Here is a 19192-nt window from a genome sequence, read left to right on the forward strand (position 1 = left end):
TTAAAGAGGAGAAGAGATAAGTGGGAAAGAGAGAAAGGGTCAGGGGAGGTTGGGGATTCCAGCTGCAGCAGACGGCGGGGCTGGAGGTTCTTAGCCCTCTGCCCCGTGGGTGCCATTGAAAGGGGATGGGACCCTTTGGAGGTACCTGTGAGGAGAGGGGAGCAGGACCTCTCCCCTCCTCCAGATTCCTACCTTTTAGTGCCAGCCCCCTGCAAGCCTTCATCCTAAAATGGAAAATGGATAGGGCCCAGGTTGGGGGTTACTGGGGGAAAGAGACAGGGATGATCTCTGAGTCCCATGTAAAATTGTACATTGGAATATTTATGTTGTGTACATATTTTGTGTGCGTGTATAAGCCAATAAACCAGGCTGTGCGTGGCCTTGTTTGCCCCTTTTCTCTCTCTGCCCTTCCAGAAATGCCCCTCACCTCTACTGCTTTGTCCAGCCTTCTCCTTTTTACGCCGTCTGAGCTCTAGAATATTCTTCCCTCTCAGCCTTCATTTCTTTTGCCTGAGTCCCATGCTGTCTCCCTCCTCAGCCTCCCTCCCCCTTGCTTTTCTGTCTCCAGTCTTTTCTTGCCAAGGTGAAGGCAAGTGTTTGCAGGAGCAGCGGCAACGAGCCCTGAGAAGACACAGAACTCTGCTTCCTACTGCATGCCGCCTTCCCCACCTTGCTCCCACCACCTTCAAAAACCCTGTCCAGCTGCTCTCTTTGTTTTCACCAATATTTTGTTGAGTAACTTCATGCCACACCCCTACGCTGACCACCTTCCCCCCAAAGAGAGTCTGAGCTCGCCCAGCAGCCTGAACGAGTCAGTACGCAGGGGAAGAGTTTCAAGAAGGCGAGAAGTTTTATCAGGGCAGCAGTTCTGTCTGCAGACCGCTCAGTCACAGTGGAAATGGACTTGAAGGGCGGGTGGCTCTTGGCCCACCACCATCTTGCTGAGCCGCCTCTCTCCTCCTGACTGCCCCTTAGTTATTCTAGAAAGAAAACCTGGGGGGAAACAGTAAGAACTTGCTGATCGGGATCTTGGCTGTCTGAGGAGCCAATGGCTCCCACATTCTTGAGACCACCCTGCCTGACGACCCTTGCCTTCTAGACCATTCTCAGTACACATGGGGTGTTGTGGGCCGGTGCTCTGTGCATGGGAACCTGCTTGGGGGCTGTTGAATAACCAAGTAATACTACTTAGAAGACAGCATGTTTTGTTTTCTCCATCCACAGCCCCTTTTGCAAAGCTGCTAAGAGCCTTAAGCCATAGAGAATCAAGACAGAATAGAGACGAGGTCGTGAGTATGTGTAGAAATGGGTTCCTGGGCTTTGAAAATACTGGAAATAATTAACTCCAGATTCCCTAAGGGAAACTGGGCTGGCTGAATACTGCTTGATATAGTTAAAGAGGTTTCGTAAGTCAGTCCAGAAGAAAATGACAGCAGGGGGCCTTGGTTCTAGCTGTTGACCCTGCAGCCTTCCTGCCCAGGCCCTCCTCCGCCCTCCACAGGCAGTACAGCCAGAGACTCTCTGCTCTGCCTAGACCTGTGTAGGTGGATTTCTTATAGCTGAGATGACAGTGGTTCATGGGATATTCAGCTTCTGCCTGGCTTAACTCCTAAGAAGAAGTGAACCTTGGAGGTTCCCTTTTGTAGGCCGAGTCTAAGGGGCCAGACAGACCTAACGTTGATCTCAATCCGGCTAGGTATGGCTGGTCTGGACTATCATTTTCTTGGCCTAATCCTCCTTAAATTTGGCCAAAAGAGGGCAGACTTGCCTGGGTCCATGAGTCCTAGCTGGAGACTTGGGTACTGTCGTCAACCCTCAGTCTCTACTCTGATGTGCTTTTGTTTGGTTGCCAAAACCATCCAGGAGACATGAGCGGCTACGGAAAGGCTCTCCTGGTCTCCACAAGGTGGTCCATAAATGCTCGCGGAACAGGAGTAGCCAGGATTTGCCCTCTAAGGAAGGTGAGGAGGGTGGCCAAGTCCCCTCCCCTCCCTATCCTTAACACCTTAATTTACTTCCTGAATTTGCTGGGCTCCTTTAGAGCCGGCCCGTCTTCTCAGTGCTCTGTTCTCTATCCTCATGCCCTCCCGAATCAGTCCACACCAGCTGTCATGATGACAACTTCACCTGGCTTCAGTAATCATCCCCTCTCCCAGTTTCAGTGCAGATGTACCTGCAGCCTGTTCCACAGCCAGCCCCACCCACACAGGGTTTGGACAGGACAGTGCCCTCCTGTGAAGGCGGGATGGCGAGTGGCTATAGACAGGCTTATTTCCCTCACAGTGCACTGCTTCTTGCAAGTGCCCCCGAAGCCTCCAGCCCTGCGTTCACTTGGTCCACTAATGTCGTTTAACATGCCTGTCAAGAGTTCCAGCCCCAGAGCTCCCACGATACAAACCCTCCTGGAACTGCCGGTCCACTCTGCTGCAGTCCCTCTCAACCTCGCGTCTCATTTTTGGTGTACCAACCTTCCTAAATGGTTTGACAGGAGGAGAGGTTACGCGTCATGTCGTCAACAGGCCTGTTCTCCCCAAGCCCTTGCGTTGGAATATCAACGGGCAGCAGAAACAGACCCAGTGGTTTTTTTTCCTTTACAAGGAAAATAATTTATTAGTGAGCTCACAGGTGGACATGGACAAGCCTCCGCCCTGCCCCAGCTCTGACAGCCTCTTCAAGTTACACAGGCCTGGTCTGAGCCCAGCTGACGGGGCCCAGTACGTCCTTTCCCCTCGCAGTACACAGGAAGTAGAGCCCCTGCCCACCCACAGTGAAAGCGTGGCTGCTGAGGTGGGAGGGGAAGCAGAACCGCACTTGGAGCATGCACAGTGGGCTGGAGGAGGTGTGGACAAGGGGCAGCAATGGAGGTAGTTTACCGGGGTGAGGATGTGCGGATTGGAGTTTCTCAGGAGTCCTGTGGCAGTTACATTTCTTTCTTTGCATGTCCTGGTGCTATAGAGAGGCAAGATGGCACTGACCCCAAGGGACAGGATGGCAGAGGTTGAGGAAACGGGAACTTCCCAGTCCCTCTCAGGGTGCAGACAAACAGCACTCGGTATATACAAACTTTACACAAAATAAATAAGGAGCTGGCATCAGCTTGGCTGGTTCCCCCACCCTGTCCAAGGCTTCGCCAGGGCATCAGCAGGAAGGAGCCCTTTGGCCCGCTATGTCTGATCCCACCCCTCCCTGTGGTCCACTTCAGTCCCAACAGCTCCTCAGCAATCGAAGCCCAAGCCCGTTGAGCCCCCAGGCAGTCCGAGGGTGCTGGTCCCAAGAGCCCCTCCGGGGGCCATTCCAGCTGTGCCATCCCAGCGTGGGTGTCAGGGCCGGGCCCCCTGCTCCATCTGCTGGTGCTGGCTGCGCACAGCGAACCTGTTGACATGCACGGGGATGGGCACCACGATCTTGGGGTTCCGCACAGGCTCCCCGGAGCGGCTGCTGATGTTGCCGGCCTTGATGCGCTTCCACTTTGCGCGCCGGTTCTGGAACCAGATCTTGACCTGCACCTCACTGAGCTTGAGGGCGTGGGCGATCTGCGAGCGCTCTGTCAGTGACAGGTACTTCTTGCAATGAAACTCCTTCTCCAGTTCCAGGAGCTGCTCGCTGGTGAATGCTGTGCGGCGCCGCCGGCTCTTGCCCCCGGGCGCCGTCGCCCCTGCTGCCGCTGGCGCGCCCTCCTCAGCTGCAGTCCCCAGGCCCTCCTTTAGCTTCGGTTTTGGTCCCAGGAGTGTCCCTGGGCCGCCCACCGCACCATCCAGGAAGCTGTCGTCCTCGCTGTCGGCTCCCGAGCCCTCCTCCTCCTGCTCGCTGCCCGCCAGGTCGCCCACCGGGGCCTCCAGCTTCTCCTCGTCTGAGCTGTACGCCTTCCCCTCTGCTGCTGGACGAACAGGGGACCAGAGGGTGGCCCGTCCAGGGGGTGGGAAGAGGTTCAGGGAAGACAAAGAGGTGGGAAGAAACACAACACAGATTTCACTAGGGCAAAATGGGGAAGCAATAAATGCATATCAGAAGAAAACCACCCCGGACTCACTCTCCCTACCCCTCCCTGCTTTCTCCAGTCCTCAAGACCAAGGGCCTGCCTGTTCCTCTCACTGTACCCTGCAGACCCAGCCAGGAAGCCTGACACTGGTGTGGGCCAGGGTGACCAAGGCAAGGAGGGGCAGTCAGCCTGCAGGCCTTCGTGGGTCTCCTAGGTGCCTTCTCCAGTCTGTTCTGTCTTCCACAGACAGTCGTCACTCTCCTCCCTCGCCACCAGGTCTAGAACCTCATTCCAGAGGGAGCCTCAGGGTCTTCTGATCCCCCACCCTCACCCCACCCCTCCCACCACATCCAGGTCCAAGAAATGCTGTTAAAGGGCCCAGAGTCTGGAAGGTTTGCTCACCATGCCTTCCCACTTCTCCATAACACCCAGCCCTGAATGGTGTCCAGAGTCATCTTCCGATTACTTAGCCCTTGGATTCCTTTCCAATCCTTATCTTCATCCCTTATTTTAAAATGATCTCTCTTTTCCCATCTACCCTCTTTTCCTGCCCAGGTAGCCCAGGCAGTACAAACAGCTGCTGTGGGCTCCAGTTCAGAATCCTGAGGCTTGGAGCTCAGTGTCAACTGGGAGGGCTGAGAGCATATGGGAAAAGGAGGGAAACAGGGAGGGAAACGGTGGGGAGGAGAAGTATTGATTAGTAGATTATTGATTATTTGTAATCATAGGCATATCACCCACACATCATTCAAAATTTTAATTCAACCATTAGTTTCAATCTTCTTATCCACTGAAATTTTTGTCAGAACTGCAAATAATGCATTACAAATGTTTTCAGTATTTGAGTTTCAGTGACTCCCTGGTTTTCTGCCCAAAGGACCAATAAGCAGGGAAAGACAGCCAGCAGGTGGGAAAGCACGCACAAGACAATCAGCTCCTGACAGCTCCCTGTGTGAGGAGACGTGTGTGAAGTGGGCCCACCTGTGCCTGCCACCTCATGTACACGCACAAGCACTCTCGGGTGGGGAGTCCAACTCAAGAGAAAAATGAAACAGCTTCATGGAACGGTGAAATGCATCACAGGAGAGAGAACGTGGGTGTGGATGGAACACCTTTTGGCAGTCAGAGCTTACCTGACTCCCGATACTCTCGATCCTCTTGGGCTCCTGTAGCAGCAGCCCAGTAATTCCCAGAGCTGTCCCTTCCCTCCCCTGGTGCAGTCCGCACCTGCTCCTTCCCTCAAGAGCCACGCTTCCATTTTCCTTAGAGGCCAGAACTCCCAGCCCCTGTCCAGCTCCCTTGCTCCATCAGCTCCCCCACAGCCGAGGCTATTTTACAGCCCCCCTTCTCTTCCTCTATCACTCCACTCTTTATCTAACCTCTCAAAGCCCACGAGGCAGGCCCCAGCGTAGCCTCACCCAGCCTGCCCTGCTCCTCCCATTCATGAGCTCTCCACCAGCCCACGGGCTTTTGTGCTCTGTTCAAAAGCTAGCCCAACCTCCACTAATGCCCAGCTTCATCCACTGTCTGCAGATAAATAGACTGTCTACAATGCACGCCTCCTAATCAGCTCCCCAATCACCCGTGCTTTCTCCCTTAGCTCCTCCCTAGCCAAACCCATTTTGTTTTCTGCAAGATTCACACCCATGGTTCCCCCACACGGTTTGCTACTTCCACAGAACTCAGCTTTAACGTGGCCCAAACCAAACTCCTGGTCTTTGCCCCCAAACCAACTCTTCCCCCACCCCCACCGTGTCTTCTCCATCTCATTTAATGCCAGTTCCATCCTCCCTGTAGGTCAAACCCTCTCACAATCTACGTTCAACCCAGCAGCACATCCTGTTAGTGCTGCCTTCAGGATACATCCAGAATCTGACCTCTGCTCACCTCCTCCAGGTCACCCTTAGCTCACACCTGGTTTACTGACATTTGCAGAAGCGAGTATATTCTTCCCTTCAGCACGTTCTTCCCTGTTTGGAATACTCTTTGCCAAGGTTTTTGCACAGGCTCATTCCCTACCAGTGGCTCCAAGTCTTTATCAGTGAGACCCTCCCTGATCATCCTTTTTATATTAAAGCCCCCAATGCGCTCTGCCTCCCTCTCTGCTTTAGTACACGTCACCGACTTTATTCCTTCACTTTATAGGCTGCCTCTTCCTGTCAGAACATAAGCTCCGCGAGGGTTATGGTAAGCTGCTGTCCAGTCGGCAACCCCGTGTGCATCTGTGATCCATAGGGTTTTCACAGGCTGATTTTCAGAAATAGATTACCAGGCCTTTCTTCCTAGACTGTCTTAATCTGAAAACTCTGCTGAAACCTGTTCAGCATCACAGCAACACACAAGCCTCCAATGATGGGTGGTGGATACACATGAGGTGCATTGACTGGAGATCGAACCTGGGTCTCCCACGTGGAAGCCGAAAATACTACCACCGAACCACCTCCGTGAGGATAAAACCCATTGCCGTCAAGTCAATTTCAACTCATAGAGACCTCATAGGACAGAGTAGAACTGCCCTCATAGGGTTTCCAAGGCTGTAAATCTTTATGGAAGCAGACTGCCACATTTTTCTCCCGCGGAACAGCTAGTGGGTTTGAGCCGCTGATCTTTTGGTTAGCAGCCAAGCGCTTTAACCACTGTGCCACCAGGGCTCCTCTTCCATGAGGCTAGGGAGTTTTAATATGTGTTATGCAGTGCTGTATCTTCAGCATCTAGAAAAGTGCCTGCACATAGTAGGCATTCAATACGTATTTATTGACTAAATGAAAGAAACTATTCCCAAGCGTGTGCTCTCTGTCTCTGTCCCTGCCTTTCCCAAGTCTCTCCTAAGGTATTCCCCTCAGCCTGCCCCACCGCAGCTCTGGTCCCACCACAGATGTTCTCCCCAGGAGTCCCACCCTCCCTCTTGGCAGGATGCTGTCTGGTCTCACCCTCGCTGAGAGGAGCTGACCTGCAGTGGAAACCTACAGGATTTTATCCTAGAAGAGGTGAAGGGCTGTCCCTGCATCATTATTAAATCTTCTTTCATTTAAAAACCATAGTTTTTGCGGTAAATGATGACAGAATAACAAAAACTTGTAAAAACTCAGCCCAGTATTACAATGTGCTAAACAGCTGCTAAAAAGGCAGAAACTGGATTTCAGGGCTTGAAGGATGAAATCATTTATTACAGATCTAAGCACCCAGGGGGTGTCCAATAAATCTAACATGATGGTGATTGAAATGCAGCTCCCCGGTTCCACGATCTGGGGGCCTCCTGAGATCATGTCATCCATCCCATCTTCCTGGCAGACGTGAGGTCTGCTGGTTACGTTACGCCCGCACAGCAGGTTGCTTCTTGCTGCTGCTGGAGCACCACCCCCACCCCAACCCTCAAGCAGTTACACAGCCTCTCCCAGCCCCTGGTCCCGAGGGGTGCTGAGCGGCAGGGGCAAGAGTTTCTTCTCTGAGCTTTTACGATCATGACACTGGGGACTCTGATGAGCAACTCTTGGAAAGAGATGGGGGTGGGGCAACAGAAGAAAGCAACCGAGAGGGACCAAGGACAGCTACAGTCTCAGCCTTGGGCCAGCCCGTGAGGCTTGGAGCAGGGAAAGAAGGATGACGGGCAGGAAGTGAACAGGCAAGACAGAAGTGGGGCAGAGGAGGAGCAGGAGAATGGTGAGTCAGAGAAACTTGGAAAGGGCTGAAAATCAGGGGGAAGAGAGAGCAAAAAGCTTTTTTTAAAACATCCCTATGTCTTTCCCCAAAATACTGATGGATGTGTAGCAAAGCAAGCCATTTTGGCCCTTCCACTTGCTCTCTGCTCTGCAGCAGAAGGGGACTTTAGAACACAAGATCCAAAGTGATGAAAAAATATATAGACACAGTGGATTTTCCCCAGTCTTTTAGAATGCAGCAATCCTCAAACAGCTGAGGTGAATTGCTTAGTATTTTTTTTATAAATTAGCTAAGAAATAAATGCAAACTCTTTTATCCGATTTATAATGAATATTTATGGTAAAAATAATCAAACAGAATAAAACAAAAATTGCACGTAGAAAAATTTGTTAGTGACTAAAAACTGACAGAAGCAAATCTTTTGGATAAAATTTCTGTCTGTGAAATTTGATTTAGAATCGTTGGACTTGGTAGATACGATGTCCATAAAAGTACATTTCCAACTGCAAACGCTGTAGTTGGTTGATATGAACAAAAAATCATGACCAACAAAACAAGACTCCATTGAACATTTTACATGGAAAATATGATTCTGATGAGAACAGTTTCAGCAAAATAAAAATGAAAATTTAAAAACAGGAAACGATTTGACTGTGCTAGGTAGGTAGGTTCTGTCCACTGTGCATGAAAATGACATCACAGGTAATAAGAAGAGCATGCCAAGTTTCCAGCGGGTCTCTGTGGAGAGTCTAAAGCCTGTGGAGGAAGTGTGTGGTCTCTGGGAGGGGGGAGGGGGAATGAACGTGGTAAGGTTGGATGTCAGGAAACACCTGAAGAGCATGCAGTCCTCCTAGTGGGTGCTACTGTCCTGAGAACTGGAAGTCACAGGTTTGAAACATGCATCAAAGTACCTGAGTCCTTGTAGAGGGCATACTAGGGGTATTGGTGACCCTCCAGAGGGTTCATGTCACCTTCCTATCTGGCCACATTGGGGGAACAGAGACAGAGAACCAGCCCAAGAGACACGAGAAGCCCCATCTTGGGAATGGGTCAGGTCAAGCTGGGGAAGAAATCCAGGGCCAAAGAACCATGGTAGGCACGCTGCAATGGGAAGATTAAACAGCACCAGCCCAGCACCATCACATCTAGAGGGGAAGTCTGAAGCTACAGCCACCAGGATGAGGGGCTGTTGTGTGTGTGTGGGGGGCACTTCTGACTCCCATCTAAAAGAACTCATGGAGGCCCTGTGAGGCCCCACATTCATGCAGTTATTATAGCTCCTACCCTTATATAGTTCATAGAAAAGCTATTAACTGGTACAAAATAAGTAGTCTTTATTAATCAGAGAAAAGAAGTCCCTCCGCATCCCCATTACCCTCAGTTCCAACTTGTCCCTCTACTTCCAAAACAACTACCCTAAAACTTCCCCTCAAACGCTCTCAGGAAAGGCTCCTCCCGGACAATGCATTGCCTCCTGACCCTCCCCGTTCAACTGTTCTCCCCCTTAATCCAGTACCAGTTTAAGTGGGGGAGGAAATCCAGATCATCCCTCAAAAAATGGCTACAATGTGCCCCCGACTCCCATTTCAAAGTCCTCATTTCACCATCGTGCCCAGTAGAGAATTCTTTCCGTCTTCCCAGAAGCACTTCTTGCTCTCATCATTTGTAACATCCAGTTCACTTTCCGTTTCTCACTCATCCCCATTAACTCCATGCTCTCATGACGGGAGGACTTGTTCCCATCATTTCAGGTGCAATAAGGACAATTCATCTTCATGTTCTCTCTCTCTTCACGTGTCCCATTACTCTTCAGCATTCTTTACTCCAAATCAACAACAAACTCCCTTGATGTCAGTGCCAGGCCAGAGGCCCTTCGGCTGTCAGGACAAGCTCCAAAGTTCAAGAAATTTCCTTTCACCACATAACAGCATTGTGAGCAGCACCACTGTAACACTTTTAACTCTGCAACCACCTTCACACTGATGATCTTATTTTATCTTCAGGCAACTCACTCAAGTAGGCAGGTCTATGATCAGTAACAGTAGTAACAGTTGTACTAGTAACCTTATTTTCAGGTGAAAAAAACTGAGTTTCAGAAAAGTTGAATGATTTTCCTAAGTCACACAACTAGGGACAGAACCGTGTCTAGAATCTTGGTCTCCTAAACCTCCAGTCGATGCTCTTCCCAACATTTCCAGTAAAATCTCTTCTCCTCCTGCTTGAAGTAAAAGTCCCCTCCCCAGATGTCTCATTAGATAAATAACCTTCTTATCAAATACAAGTTTAGGCCTCATTCCTTTCACTTCCCCGTAGACAGCTCTCTCCTAATCTCTAATCTCCCCTCACATCCTCAGAGAAGGTCCTTGTAATTCCCCTAGGAGAGGCCTCACTCTCCAAACTTCATCTTCGTTCTTTAGCAGCCAATCTCTCCCACCTGTCCCAGAACAAAATTCCCACCGGAACTTTCTCCCATCTTCCCTATCATTTGTCTATATGACATACTCATATCAGTTGGTGCTTTTATTTAGAAACATATTTTCCCATTTTAAAAACAATATGGCTAAACCATGGAAAAAGTTTTAATACTAACTTTCTCTAGCTTCTGGTTTACAACTGTCTTCTTCGCTGCTCAGGAGCAGTCTTTCTTGTACAGGAATCATAGCAAAGAGGCAGCACCACAGGGAAACAGAAATGTCTCTCTCATCTTCATCTCCCTTCACCTTCCTCGTTCCAGAACTGTCTGCAGAGCTCCATTTCCAGGACCTCTTTTGTCACTCCTGTGCTAGTTATCTTGCCAGTGGGGAAGGCTTCTTCCCCTGATACTGAAAGGAATTTGGAGGCTCCTTTTCTTTCTCGCTGGCTGAGGAAGATGTCTGTTTGGGTTTGTTTTTGTTCAGTAAGAGCCCCCTCCTTAGGGAACTGCTCCCCCTACTGCTCACCACAGTTAGGTGCCAGGGCCAGACCTACTCATCACAACACCCTCACTTCCTGGTTAATCCCGCAATCCAGTCCTTCCCAAGGATTTTACATACCTGAGAATCCACTGGGGCCCTAACCTGTGATACGAACATTTAGAACTGCTAAGGCTGAGCCCACCCCTTGTTGTTATTAGCTGCCTTTGAGTTGGCCCCTGATTCCTGGTGCCCCCATGTACAACAGAACAAAATGCTGCCCAGTCCCCATGATCAGTTGGGGCTTGGACCGTTGTGGTTTTCATTGGCTGATTTCTGGAAGCAGATCGCCAGGCCTTTCTTCTGAGTCTGTCTTAATCTAGAAGCTCCACTGAAACCTGTTCCGCATCATAGCAACATGCAAGCCTCCACTGATGATGGGTGGTGGCTGCACATGAGCTGCATTGGCCAGGAATTGAACCTGGGTCTCCCACAAGGAAGGCAAGAATTCTACCACTGAACCACCACCGTTGACTGGGCTCTCCTTTGACTCTGACTAAATGAAGGCAGCTATCTCGGGACAGAACGAGGCTGAGACACCGAGAGAGGCGGACCGGACAACACCGTCTGCAGCCCTGGCCCCACTCCTGTGCTTCACCATTACATGAATCAGTAAATCCTCATTTTAGCTCCATTTGGAGTTGAGCTACTGTCACTTGCAAACCCAAAGAGTTCTGACTAAATACAACGCTGTCACTAGAAGTGACAATAATATGACTCTGGGGAAAGGTGGCCTCTCACCTCATTCCCACAACTCTCCCATCCAAAATAATTTATCCATGTGACCTGAAGTCATTCATAGTAACACCGCCTTAAATCCTACCCATTTGAAATTCATTAGGATTTTTAAAAATCCACTTAATCCACCTGGGTGTGAATTGGTGCAATGGCTTTGCTACTGTGTTGTTGTTGTTAGATGCCGTCAAGTCAGTTCTGACTCATAGCGACCCCACAGGATAGAGTAGAACTGCCCCATAGGGTTTCCAAGGAGCGGCTGGTGGATTTGAACTGCGTCTTTTTGGTTAGCAGCTGAGCTCTTAGCCACCACGGTTCCCTACTGTGAGGGAGTAGGAATTTTGATGAAGAAAAAAGAGGACAGAGAGGTGTTTTGTTAATGGGGAGGGAGAGGGAACAGGCCTGGGAGGGGCAGAGCAGAGGGGTTCTGGTCAGCCTGGGGTTCTGTAGAAAGTGCCAAACATGAGGGAGGGAACCATAAGGAAGCAGAAAGAGCTAAGACAAAATGTGAAACCTACCTGCTAGATTCAGTGCCAGGCCGCCTCCTCTGGCATTTTCTGAATCCATAGTTCTCAGAACTTAGTACCGCCTCTATCGTCACTCCCACCAATATCTTTCCTCATCAGTAGAGAAAGGGCCATCCATCCCACACGATTCCTAATAAAGAGATCTTTCCCAGCTGAATTCCCAGAAAGCCTCCCATCAATTTCCAGAACAATGATAATAACAATAACTTCTCATGCACCTATGACTCTTTTTTCGTTTGATCCTTAAAACAACTCTGTGAGGTAAGGATTACTGCCCTTATTTTTACCGACGAGGAAATGGAGACTCCAAAGGCTGGCTACTTCCCTGCAGGCCACACGGGATGCAGCAGAGCCAAGCCCAGGCTCTTCCCTCTATGCTACGCTATACTACACCTCACTGTGAGAACTTAGAAAGGGACTAAAGTCTAATGTCACCCTCCCACAAATGTCATTACCAGACGGAGAAATAATACAGAAGTCCAAGGAACTGATGCCACAATACAAATTTTCTTTTTCTCATTCCCTGTCCAGGCCTTGCTTCCTTCCTCACCAGTCACAATTGATGCCCCCAAGCTTTCTGGCCTAGACAAGATCTACTCCCACCTTTATCAAATGTTTCTCTCTCTCATTTACACAAAGGTTGTATATAAACGTGGCTCAAGTAACCCTCCCCAATCCCAGATGGCAAAGCCTCTTCAATCCTTCAGCCTGGCCCTCATGTAGCCTTATGATGAATGTATCCCAGACGGCCTCCTCATCCTCAGCTACCGCGACAAACTCAGCCCTGAAAAGCATAGGATCCCCTCACCCCGGTCCCTTTGCTCAGAATGCCTGTTTTTTTAAAGAAATATTTCATTAATAATGGTATCCTTATAGACAAAAACAGACTTGTAGAGCTGGCAGCAATCTTAGAGATCACTACTTCACACTCCTAATTTTACTGACAAGAAGCTAAGACTCAGACAGGCGTGATTTGGCCACAATCACTCAGCTACATACTCCCAGTATCTAAGCGTAGTTTATGGAATCGTTACCATCCATTCCAGCACAAAGCACTTCCTCCCTTCCCTCCCAGGACATCTCTGCACCACCTCTCTGCACCCGACTCAGTCAAGAAGCCCGTCTCTCATTACTCCCAGGTCAAAGTACTCTCCTGTTCTCCCAGTCCTCATTCTTACCTAGCTCACTCTCCTCGTAACCCTATTCTCCTAGTTCCAGTAGCCCCTACCAGAAGCATTCTGATACAGGCGTTCACATCACCGCTTGAATGCTATCCCCTCCTCTCCCGTGACGGCAGTGACAACGTCAGCTTACGACTCCCTGCACACCCTGCTGTCTCTTCCTATGGCACCCCCTTCAACCACACAGGCCACTCTTCCATCACCCCAAAGCCAAGCATCTCTTCTCCCTACCCCCTCTCCCAATCATTCCTAGTACATACTGCTTCCACATGACTCTAAGCTGACAGCTTTTCACAGCGTGGCCATATTTCCAATACAAAACCCAAACCCCTTCTCCATCACTCCTAACGCAGACCCCTTTCACCCTCATCATCACCATGAGGAGCCTACGCATCACTGCCCAGGTCCAAGTGCGCGCCTCCCTGCTGGGGACAGCTTCCCCGTCCCTGCTAGGTGAAAGTTCTCTCCCACCAAACTCTCTTCTCATCACTGCTCTTCCAGTCTCTCTCATTGTATGTCTACGCCGTTACTTCTTTCATTTCGATTTCCTAATTCCACACCATTTCACTGCAAAAGGGCTCTTTGCCCTCATTACTTCCAAGGCAAAATTCTTGCCTATAACTCCCTATTATAACATTCCTCTGAGTGCAAAGCATTACATTCCTCCTCCTTCCCCATTAAAACATCGCCCCTTTTCCATTATTACTAGTACAGACTATTCATGCCCATCCTTCCGTCATGTCTATCTATCTGCATGTACCCCTGCAGAAAGCCTTCTCTCATCCAGCCCTCCCAGTGCATCTTCACTATGGCACAAGGCATTTCAGTGTCCCCTTCCAACCCTCCCAATAAAATTGTCCTCAACCAGGAGCTCTTAACCCGTTTTGCGCCATGGACCCCTCTGTCAGTCTGATGAAGCCTATGAACTCCTCTCAAAATAATGCCGTTAGGTGCATCAAATAAAATCATAAATTACATCAGAAACCAGTTCTATTAAAATACAGTTTTTCAAATATTTAAAAATGAATTTCTGATGTAATCCTATGTGAGAAGTTATGTGACGTTCAATCTCCCAAAGTGTCTTGAACATACTAAGCCCGTAAGACAGGCACAGTGACTGTCCTCTGAGTCGAACCCGCCACAGCTTGAAACATGTGCCCCAACTCCTACATAAACGTCCCCTCGATTGCACTAAGTTAATGCAATACGAGCCAGTCTGCAAATGTCAGTGGAACAATCACTCTCCCTGTACGCTCTTCCCCAAAAGTCCCAGGAAAACACACTCTGGGTTCCCATTGCTTCCAGGAAAACTCTCCCTCTTGTTTTCAGCAACTGAAGTCTCCGATTCTATGTCACAGAATCATTTCCTGTTTTTCTCTCATAAGTAAATATCATCATATCTTGATGGTCATACAGATACTTATTCAGAAATTAATGGATGGTCATCTAAAATGTTCTCTAGCTACATCAGGGGCTTAGCTTACAGCAATCACACTCAAATATCATGCTCCTAGGAAGCTTCCCTGGTCTCCTTGTATGACTTCCATTTTTACTGCCAATCTCGATTCAGAAATTATCAAATCTTTTTCTGTTTATTGTTTAAAAAATAATATACACTACAATGATATCTCCAAGGTTTGTCCCATCATATTCTCTTATCTTCTATATCAGCCCAACTACAAATGGGTTCCTTATTTCATCATGCTCAAGACTGGCATTCTCTCTCACATCAATTGTTCATCTTTTTATCATCCGTCCAACAGCTACCCATGGAGTGTCTACCACCCCTCACTTCTTAAGCTTTTGTTTTCAGGCAATCTAATGCTTTCCTCCCTGAACGAAATCATTGCTTCAGACACCCCTAATTTAACATTTTCTTCTGTGTTTCTTCAATGGGCAGTGCTTTTCATCATTCCCCCCAGTATACAGCATCCTCACCTGTCATCTCTACGATACAGATTTGCACCACACAATAAAATTATCTCTGCCATCCTGGAATGGCATTTGCCTGTCATTCAGAGTTTACTGCTCTCTTCCCTCAATTGCACCTAACACATTGAGGACTTCCCTGTCCTCCCCAATCCAAAGTTCTTTTTTTTCTTTAATAATTTATTTTGTTGTTGTTGAAAATATACACAGCAAAACATACCCCAATTAAAATATTTCTACAGCAACAATGATTACATTTTTCAAGTTGTGCAACCATTCTCACCCTCCTTTTCTGAATTGTTTCTCCCCATTAACATAAACTCACTGCCCCCTAAGCTTCCTATCTAACCTTTCAAGTTGCTGTTGTCAATTTGATCCCATACAGATAGTTCTTTAAAAAAGCACAATGCTCAAGGCAGACATTCTTTACTAACTTAGCTAAACTACTGTTTCATTTTAAGAAGACTTCAGGGGATATTTTTGGTTTAAGGTTTAAAGATTATGTCAGGGCAATAGTTTCCGGGGTTCATCCAGCCTCAATCGCTCCAGGACGTCTGGATTCCATGAGAATTTGAAATTCTGCTCTGAATTTTCTCCCTTTTGATCAGGACTTTTCTATAGACTCTTTGATCAAAATGTTCAGTAATGGTAGCTGGGTATCATCCAGTTCTTCTGGTCTCTTGGCAAAGGAGGCAGTTGTTCATGGAAGCAATTAGCCATGCATTCCATTTCCTCCCCCTATTCCTGACTCTCCTTCATCTGTTGCTCCAGGTGAATATAGACCAATTGTTGTTGTGTCTTGGATGTCTGCTTGCAAGCTTTTAAGACCCCAGGCACTATGCAACAAACTAGGAAGTAGAACAGAAGCACTAGAAATGATATTAAGCCAATTAACTGGGATTCAAAGCTCTTTTCCCCAACACTTTTACATGGCTCTGTCCTTGCAACTCTCTAGGTCTGTAATCTTGACTATAATTGCCACTAGCCACATGAGGGTATAGACCACTTGAAATGTGGCTAGTCTGAATTGAGATGTCCAAAAAGTGTAAAATATTGGAATTCAAAGGCTTAGTATGAAAGGAGGATGTAAATATCTCATTAAAAACTTTTTATATTGATAATGTTGAAATGATAATATTTTAGACATATTAAGTTAAATTAAATATATCATTAAAATTAATTTCACCCATTTCTTTTTACCTGTTTAATGTGGCTACTAAAATTTTTTTGATTACGTATATGGCTTGCATTATATTTCTACTAGGCAGCACTGCTCTGGGCTGGTCCGTTGATTTGTACTTTAAAATCTTCCCTACTGGTTCAAAAATCCTTCCTCTTTTTATCATTCCTAGAAGAGAATAGGAAGACCCAACTCTTTCTACTACTCCCCAAGCTCCAAACCAAGAATTCTTTTCAATCTACTCTTCTCAATGCCTTCTCTACTGCATTATTCTGTACGTAGTATCTCTTTTTGCCTGCTAATACAGCATCTACTTCTGCAATCAAATTCACAATAAAGTTCTGGTTTTTTCTTCATCAATTCTAGTAGAGAGTGTTGTCTAATTCTCAGCAAAATAATTTTTTTAAAAAGTTCCTATAATTCTCAATGAAAAGAACTTCATCCATCATTCTCCAAACTGGCCTATCTTCACACTAATTTCATTTAAAAGGGCTGGTAAATTGTAAAGCACTAAACATAAACTAATAATGATTTCAGACAAACGTAACCCATCCACACTAGGACAACAATTCCTCCTCTATCATTTTAAAGATAGCATTCCTCCTCCAAACTCTTCAAACACTGAGATTGCAATCTTATTATTCTCAGCCAAGAACTCTCCTATTTCACTCCAAATATTCTAAGACAATTCCCAAAACAGAGTGTTTGTTTTCCATCCATTTACAGCATGGGCCACGTGTCATCACTCATCAGACTGATTTTCTGCCTAACATTTCTGGAATTGTATTTTCTTTCCTCAGCTATCTCAGGAAAAACTCAAGCCTGGGAAGGTGGACTGAGTGGTCTGGAGAGGCAGAGTTGGCAGAGTTTGTACTTAGGGCAATGAGGAGCCACCATCACAGGTGAAACCTCTCACTCACTATTCCCTGGTATGTTTCTGCTGAAATCCGTCCTCACTGCTGCCCTGCCCAGCAGCCCACTGTAACTCTTGTTTGTACCCATGCCCAGAGTCAGGGCCTTCCCTCAGCATGCTCTCAAAGCGCCACCTCTGCGAACAGCTCCTTCCCATCACTCCTAGCAAGAAATGCCTTGCCTTTACCCCAAGAACAACCCAGGTCTCTTTTGTTTCCAGCACTTCCACACAGAGATCTTTCCTTCATCATCTCATGGAAATAAATTCCAGTTTCCCATCACTCCCAGTATTGAAAACCTTTAAAGAAAACTACTCCCAGGGTTGAAACTTCTCCCCGTTTCCTAGAATTTTTATTTGACTCCCCGCAGCCCTCTCAAGACAGAACTCTTTCCACACACACATCTGGTCCAGAGAGCCCAGTATAGAAACCCCTTGTATGTGTCTCTTCCCACAAACAGCCTTCTCTCGAATGTTCCCATACACAGCTCGTTCCTTGGCCCTTTCCTCAGTTCTTCCTTCCTCAATATCTCTCTTCCGTTCTTTTCCTCTTTAGTCCTCTCTCTCAATGTCCAATCTTACAGTCAATATTCTATCTGCTACACAAAGAAGCCCCCATATACACGGTCCAATAAGAGCCAAGTGGCCCTGAAGGGTGGGACAAATTGCTTGCCACCCCTCAGCCCTCCTCCCTGGCATCCTCCAGCTCATCCCTTCCCAGGCTGTCTGCTCCTCCTCCAGCCCTGCTGGGCCCATGACTTCCAGAACCATCACTCTGGTGACCTGCCTTGCTCTCTCTTCCCCCTTAGGAACATCCAATTGCAAAAATTCCACTGACCTTTTATTCACAAAAGCATCTTGCTGGTGGCCCACCTCCCACCCCCCTCACCCACCCCGGCCTTTTCCTCCCACCTTCAGCTGCCACTCTGTCGTTTCCTTTCATCCTCCTGATCCAACCAGGTACAAACAAGAACAAGACAGCTGACTCCAAAAGCCCAAATGCCTGGGACTAAAGAGGAAAAGAGGGAAGCAGGCCCCATGGCAGCCCTTGGGGTCAGGAGGAGTGGTTAGCTCTGGACAATTTCAGGAAGGACCCAGAAACCTAAGAGAACCATCAGGAATTGCCCTCTCCTGGCAAAGGACAAAAAGGACTCTTGGATCTCCTTCTTGCCTCTGCCAGAGCCACCCTCAGGCTCCTGAGGTCCCTTCCACCTGCTAAGCTGGATGTGACTAATGGTTGAGCAGAGGAGGATTCACCCTAATGCTAGAGAAGTTTAAGCTTCAGAGCCCTACACTTGCAGATCTGTAAGCTTTACATCTCAGAACACCTGGATCTGCCCCTGGGCAGGTGAAAGCTCCTGGGGCTTCTGGGGGTTAAGGGCCAACGGGGGGACAGAAGGGCTACAAATGCATTGGTATAAACAGGGCTCGGTGCAGTACACCCTGATTATACGGTGAGGGCACCCTCCCATGGAGGGTCCAGGGCACCTGCAGGACCTCTTAGCCGAATCTTTCTGCTTCCAGAATCATATCTGAACTCTCAAACCTAGGACTCTGGGCCACGCCCAGCCCAACCCGCCTTTAGCCTTTCTGCTGGCCCCGAAGACAGCTTAGGGCCGGCGGGCTCCAGCTCCCTGCCAGCTTCACGTTTCCTCGGATCCTCACCCAGTTCTTCAAGGCTGGGCTCTAGACCTGCCGGTTGAGACGCGATGAGACCTCTTTTTGCCCCTGCATCCACAGAGCCCAGGCATCCCGCCCCAGGCGTCAGGGGTCAATGCACTCTGCCCTCCGAAGCCAGAGCTGCCTGCCCTACTGAACTGACAGCCCAGAGTCGTCCCGGCTGGCGGCCCTCTCGTCCTGGAGTCCTGCTGCCATCCGCAGGAGTCCCACCCGTGCGGCTTCCCTACTCCCGGCTGAGCAGAGAAACGAAGGGCTCTGGAAGGAGGCGCGGGGTGCGAGGCTGGGGGGCTGCGGGGCGGGGGCGTCAGTCGGAAGGGAGCCGGGGGTCCTTGGCCAGGCTCCGAACTCTGGGTTGGCGGTCCGAGGCGGGCTCCGGCCGGCGCTCGGGCACTTACCCGGCAGACTCGGGAAAGTCTCAGAGAAGTGCGGCGGCGGCGGCGGCGGCGGCTCGGCCCCCTTG

The 19192-nt window shown here is 48.7% G+C and overlaps 1 protein-coding gene across 1 annotated transcript in view; it reads right to left on the reverse strand.

The window, feature by feature from the left end:
* Positions 1 to 3320: 3320 nt before the first annotated feature.
* The window catches only part of GBX1 (gastrulation brain homeobox 1), a 23827-nt gene continuing 7955 nt past the window's right edge, over positions 3321 to 19192 (reverse strand). The window contains exons 4-5 of the mRNA XM_004372774.1: positions 19128 to 19188; positions 3321 to 3874 (exon numbers count right to left, since the gene is read on the reverse strand). Coding sequence (XP_004372831.1) covers positions 3321 to 3874; positions 19128 to 19188 — 615 coding nt within the window. The remainder of the gene's footprint in view (positions 3875 to 19127; positions 19189 to 19192) is intronic.

Source organism: Trichechus manatus, unplaced genomic scaffold (assembly GCF_000243295.1).
Source record: "Trichechus manatus latirostris isolate Lorelei unplaced genomic scaffold, TriManLat1.0 scaffold00020, whole genome shotgun sequence".
Classification (NCBI taxonomy): Eukaryota; Metazoa; Chordata; class Mammalia; order Sirenia; family Trichechidae; genus Trichechus; species Trichechus manatus.